This window comes from Vollenhovia emeryi, unplaced genomic scaffold (assembly GCF_000949405.1).
Source record: "Vollenhovia emeryi isolate VEMERY1.0 unplaced genomic scaffold, V.emery_V1.0 DF940514.1, whole genome shotgun sequence".
Classification (NCBI taxonomy): Eukaryota; Metazoa; Arthropoda; class Insecta; order Hymenoptera; family Formicidae; genus Vollenhovia; species Vollenhovia emeryi.
This window is the reverse complement of record NW_011965852.1, coordinates 1-6,475: the sequence shown is the minus strand read 5'-3', so window position 1 is coordinate 6,475 and position 6,475 is coordinate 1. Positions and strand designations below refer to the sequence as shown.

General features: G+C 36.8%; 1 protein-coding gene across 1 annotated transcript; it reads right to left on the bottom strand.

Moving 5' to 3' along the window:
• Nucleotides 1–4,328: 4,328 nt before the first annotated feature.
• On the bottom strand, nucleotides 4,329–6,438 carry LOC105555953 (zinc finger BED domain-containing protein 1-like). The gene is made up of 2 exons (XM_012003003.1): nucleotides 5,259–6,438; nucleotides 4,329–5,194 (listed from the first exon to the last, which is right to left on the bottom strand). The coding sequence occupies exons 1-2, from the start codon at nucleotides 6,310–6,312 to the stop codon at nucleotides 4,329–4,331; spliced, it is 1,920 nt and encodes a 639-aa protein (XP_011858393.1). The 5' UTR covers nucleotides 6,313–6,438.
• Between the last annotated feature and the right edge of the window lie 37 nt (nucleotides 6,439–6,475).

Genomic DNA, 6,475 nt, shown 5'->3' with positions numbered 1-6,475 from the left:
ATCTGTTTTTATTTGTTATGTTCATTTACATCCTTTTACTGTCATAAAAATAAGAAAATTATCATTTATCTTTTGTTTTTTAAAATATCACTTTGCAATTTCTTATTAATAGTTTTAATGTATTTCAAGCGTTTCGAGTTATACTTTACATCTTGTTTTTAATATTTTACTTATATTGGTTAGGTTAGGTTTGTACTTATTTTGTTCTAGTACACGTTGCTTTAACACTTTTTCACAATATTTTAAAATATTTATCGTAATGTATGGTAGTGAAATTTAGTATTACGTCGACTGATTCCACGTATTCACTATTTGGAATACAATTTCGGATCGACCTTGCTACAACTTTACCGTATCGTCAGAAGGCTAACCAGATCTCTCTCGGAACACTTACGAAGAACGTTTATAGTTTTCTTGTTGTAGTCACGTTTGATGCAGTAGTGGGGTACCAAGAGTTAAGTAACGATGAGTCAATCCACGTCAATTAATTCATAAGGCAGCACACAAATCATCATAGACGAATGCAATGAACGATAGGAACGGAACGTGCCTGGAACACCTTTTCCTTTTTTCCTTTTTGATGATTTGACAGGAAAAGATGGGAAAATCCTCAGACGTTCAAATAAGTATCCCAGCTTCCCAACGATTACTCAAAAAACAAAAATGTATTCATGTAATTTTACGATGATAGGAGTAACAACCAAACATTTTCTAACGCTCGTCAAATCTAATGAAATTATTATTAAATATGCTTTTATTGTTCCATTAAGCTTATTCTCGGTTCAAGTGTTTTGTTCTAACATTTAAACTTCCTCAAATTACCACAAAATATATTACAATTTTTTACTTAATGTAATTCCAGTTTATGTAAATACAAAAACACAAGTAAATCTGCTTAGAAAATTTAGAAGATACAATCATATACAATTATTCCAAGTAGCAAAAATAACGAGAGTAGTTCCGTTATTTCTTTGTCACACGTATGTTTGCTGATAGCAATTGTGTGTGACTGACGATCGAAAACGATATTCTTCTGAAGGCAGCAGGAAATTCATTAGCAAACTTCAAATACTACGTTTTTACTCATCTTATTACCATGTACAGTGATGGATACAATGATTACGATACTTTTTTTAAGTAAGTTTAGGAACATGCATTTAGATTACGTTCCAAAATCTTCGTCGCCGATGAATATTTGCTTGATGGCCATTCTGAAACCATTTTGAGCGTGTTCGATTTATGTATTTCTTTAGTAAAATTATCCGAAGAGAAAAGGTTTTGGAACGTAAACTTGAATCTAAATGTGCGTTTCTAAATTCATTATAAAAGAGTCGCAACCATTCTGTCCATTACTGCATGTACATTAGATATCATTTATGCCTTCCTCGAATTTGTGCACATATGAGCATAGTTATTTATACATTTTACATATACATACATGGAAAATGTATGTATGTTCTATGTGCCTAAATTTATTTGGGAAGGCATCAGTGATGCCTAGTATACGAACAACAAAACGTAAGAAAGTAACGATTCATATGTTTAAAAAAAAGGATATAATTTATTAACGCGTGTAAATTAAAACATTGTCGCGATTTTCAAAAAGTATTGAATGTGTGTATCGATTAGGGCTATCGATTGGATACTTGTTTTAAGATTCACGTGTACACGTAATCCGTGTCCACGGATTTAAGGTACCTTCATTCACGTGTACCTATGTACGTGACATGTGTGTACGTATAGTCGTGTATGTGACACGTGTATTCGAATATTCGTGTAAGTGTGATAAGTAGTGTTCTTAGCCAGAATAAATTCTTGGAAACTTCGGGGAAAAAACCGGTTTTTTCGGGTTTTTTTCTTTACCATATTTTTCCAGGCTTTTTTCTTTTAAGATGATTTTATTTTTATTTTCCTCTACGTCGATTATTTTAAAATTAATATTTAATAGATTATTTTACATTTAAGAACTCTAATAAGTAAATAATTAAGCAATAAAGTTGGCTGTTATAACTTATGACCATTTTAATTTTAATTAGAAAAATTTCATAGTTTATGATTATAACTACAGACTACTAAAGGGTAAAGGCTAAAGGCATTAAATTGTTACGTCGTGTTCTCCGCGGAGCGTCCACTATCTCAAGTCCCTTTTTATCGGGACTGACTATGCGGAAGGACGCCGTACAGAGAACACTGTTTTCTCTCGCCGCGCTCCAACAGATGCGCGTCGAGAGTCGGGCGTATCTATTAAAGGGCTCGAAGTGGGTCAGTGAGCCGAAGCTCGCTATGACGCCCCTTCGAGTTCTTATACGCCCGTGGGTCCTCTTTTGGGTCAGAGAATTTGATCTCTTTACCCGGGGACGGACCCTGTGCAATTTTAAAATAACTAGGAATGAAATGGGAGGTTTTTTATTGATTGGTAGTTCTTGTTATCGTATAACATTTAAACTTTATTTATATATATATGTACATAAATATATATATATATACATATATATTTGTGTTATATATAAACTAATAATATATCTTGCTACAGAGTTATTGTTTCTATTATAAATTCCACGCTGGATGTGGAGCTGGTGGGCGAGGGTGGAGAGATGTCGGGGAAGGGGTTATTAATAGGAGAAAGGGGAAGGAGTTCTCCAAGGAACTCCACGGGAGAGGTGTAGGCGCTGGGAGATCTAGAAAGGATATCTTCTAGCAGGAATTCCACGCTAGACGTGGAATTGGTGGGTGAAGGTGGAGGCAGGAATTCCACGTCGGACGTAGAATTCCCTGGGGAAGGGACGAAGAGAATTTCCTCGAGAAATTCTACGTCGGGGATCTCACCAAGAAACTCCACGCTGGAGTCAGAATTAGAGGGGGAATGGGGAATAAAGTCGATGGGAGAAAGTAGTGGGGAATAAGACGGAGATGAAGAGTATGTCGTGGTAGGCGGAGAGGGAGGAAGGTGGTCATACGCAGGGGGAGAGAAATCTAAAATCCTAGGCGCTTGGATGTCTGCTTCTAATTCAAGGATGAGCTGTTGGGCGAGTTGGTGGATCTGTTCCAACCCCCCGTCTAGTTCAGCGAGCGCGAGGTGTTGATCCATTGTAATCGTGGAGTTTTATCAGGTTAGTCGCGGATCTTCTAGTTTTATGGGGGTTACTTATATACTAAGTTCTAGGCCTCGATTTAGGTGGTGGAGTAAAGAGGACTTACTCGTAGTTGATATTTCTTTGATGAACTTTCGTGACCGGTCGTCGTGGGGATAGATGATGATCGGGGAGTTTGTCGTCTTCCTCTGATTGTCGGGGGACCCGTGGAAGGCCTCGGCTGTTGTTGATGGACGAGGAGTTTGTCTTCCTTATGGTGATGGCCCTTAGACGTTTCTCACACGACTGATGTCACACGTTTTGCTTTTTACTAGAGAAGTTAAGTGCGCTTTCCTCCGCGGAATCAGGGTTTATATACCCTATTTTTCGTAGGGAGTGGGTTGAATACGCTGATTTGGCTGGAGCTTATTAGTGGATCGGAGCAACAATTGTCTAACTTATTTTCTAGTGGGGATTCGGTGGCGCCCGATTGTCGCCTGTTTTTTTGTGACAAAGGGTACCAGTCCTCTCATCGTTTGCTAATAAAGTTTAATTATCTCTTCTAGAGCGCGGCTGTAGGTCGTAATACGGTGACGTTAATGGGATTTGTCAATTAGGAGGTCTGGTTCCACTTGTCATCGTGGGTTTTGAGAGTTTGACAGATCATAAAAATGAAGAAAGATTGTTAGTTCGTAGAAACGAAGATTGTTAGATCGTAAAAAGGAAAGATGGTTAGATCGTAAAAAGGGAAGATTGTTAGATCGTAAAAATGGGAGATTGTTAAATCGTAAAAATGAAGGGGTATAGTTCATCTTGCAGCTGTGACCTCTCATGGGTCGACAACCTCTCATTTCCTTACTGTCTTGGGGAATCATTCGTGGGAACGGTCGCAATGCTATTTTTAGGAAAGAAAGAAATCGTGAAGTCCGCTGGACGTAACAAAATGTTAATTAAAAAAAGAAGCAAAGTAAGTGATATTGTAATATATTAATTTACTAATTGTTTATATATAATACATATCTCAAAACTGTGTTCACAAATTATATATCTATGTTAATGTTATAGAGAAGATAGAAAACTACATTTTTTATAAGAGTAATTGAGTAATACAGATGTATACAGGTGTACTGTATTTATAACAAAAAATATACTATTTTGTACCTTATTATCACAGAACATACGCCTGATAATACAAAGAAATAATACAATAAAAAATAATATAATAAAAAATAAAAATATCTAACTATTAGATACTGACTATTCAACTTCAGCTTTATCATTGTCAGTTGTACTAGGTAGATCTGAATCTAAATGGATGCTTGAATCGGTCTCTGTATCAGATTCTACATTATTACTTTTTGCGTCAGATTCTGATTGTGAATCAGTGGAAACATCATTATTTTCTTCCATACTCCCACTTGCATCTTCCATAATATAGCGCTTGCGCTTCTTTGGTAATTCATCAAACAAACGTAGGTTCCATTGCACTGAAACAAGCTTCTCAGTCTTCTCATTTCTAAGACGATTTCGCTTCTTAGTGTGGATTCCTCCGAATGTTGACCACACTCGTTCACATGCAGCTGAGCTAGGTGGAATATTTAACAGGCGGATTGCTATTACAGCAATAGGCTCTCCAGCACAGAGTCCCTGCCACCACGCAACTGGAGTCGTATGTTCGACAGCTCCAAAAACTCCAGTGTAAGGAGACCAGATACCAGTTCCAGCTCGATAGTTAGCTAAATTAGCCAATACCTGACCTTTGTCAAGTTTCAAATGCTCACAAAGTTTGTTGATTACTTTATATATTGATGGCATATCTGAACTGCTTAAATTTTTATCTTTATATCTGGGATCAAGCAAATAAGCTACTTTATGAATAGGCTGACAGGAAAAGTTTTCTCGATGCTTGAAAGCACGTAGTACCTTAAGATTATCTGTCTCACTGAGATTGCTTTTATCAAGAGCTTGTGAAATCTGTTCCTCTATTTTCTTAAAGTAATATGGCACATCAGAAAGAGTAGCAGAGTCTGACTCAAGAGGTGTAAGAACATCAGCAATTGGTTTGAGGATGTTCAGAGCATATTGAATTTCCATCCAGAAATTATCATTCAGAATAAAAAGCCCTTATATTTTGTAGGATATCGAGACCTTCTTCAATTACAGTTTTCTTGAGAGCCGATTTGTTACATTGAAGTGAGTTGAAGAGCAAAACGTCACCAGAAAATCTAGTGTTGTTGGGTAGCTTTAAAGATGGTGCATTGTGTTCTTGTTTGGAGTTGAAAACATTATGAACCACATGTTTGTGATTAAATACTTTCACAATAGACTTTGCATTCTCTTTCAGTTCTTTCAGTGATTCAAGTTTCATTATATCCTTCATCAGCAAATTCAAGCCATGAGCTATACAGCCAATAGTAAATATATGATCATACTTTCTCTTAATCAGTCTCCATGCCTTCTTCATATTTTTGGCATTATCAGTTATCACAGCGGTAGTTTTTTCAGGTCCAATCGTATCAATTACTTTAATCAATTTATCACTTATATACTCTTCTGTTTCTCTTTGCGCTCCTGGAGCCACTGCTTTTAGGAAGACTGGCTCAGGAGTAGTAACAATAAAATTTACTATTCCTTCGTTCCGAACATTGGACCAGCCATCACTCATGACGCCCAGAGACACAGCCGAGTTAATTTTGTTCTTCACTTTATCCTGCACGCGAAGATATTCTGCATTTAGTAGTCTTCCTCCCAGAACAAAAGGTGACGGAATTTTGTAGCAAGGCCGAAGAAGATTAAAAACTTGGTGCCAATACTGATTATCAAGTACAGATACAGGCAATCCTGTGGCGCAGATAGCACGCATTACAGCAAAATCAATTTTTTCACTTTCTTCTTGAGACATTAAATCTAGAAATGAAGTCATCTTGCGTACTTTTGTGGATCGTTGAACAACATCTGTTGGCTTGTCTCCACCCGATGACGAAGCAATAACGGCACTTTGTACATTTGAAGTTACAGCTACATCATCAACGTCTTCCTCATTGTTTTCCTCTTGAAAATCTTTCCTCAAATCTTGTGGACACTTCTGACATCTTAGGCCGAGATGATTTCTTAGACGAGTAGCATTTGGAAATTTGTAAATTGCTGAACAATAATTGCAAACGACTGACTGTATTTTCTTTCCATCTTCCGACCTGATTTTTTTATAGTGTTTCCACACGTCTGATGTTGGACGCTCCATGATACTGAAAACAAGTAGTAAGAATTCAATAAATAAAGGACCTTAACCTAATCATGACAAAGCCTAACGCAGATGTCCCTTTCAAGCTGTGAAAACTTTGCAAAATGTAGAACATTGAAATAACTGTGAAATTAATGAAAATAATTACCTGATGGATCTTCAA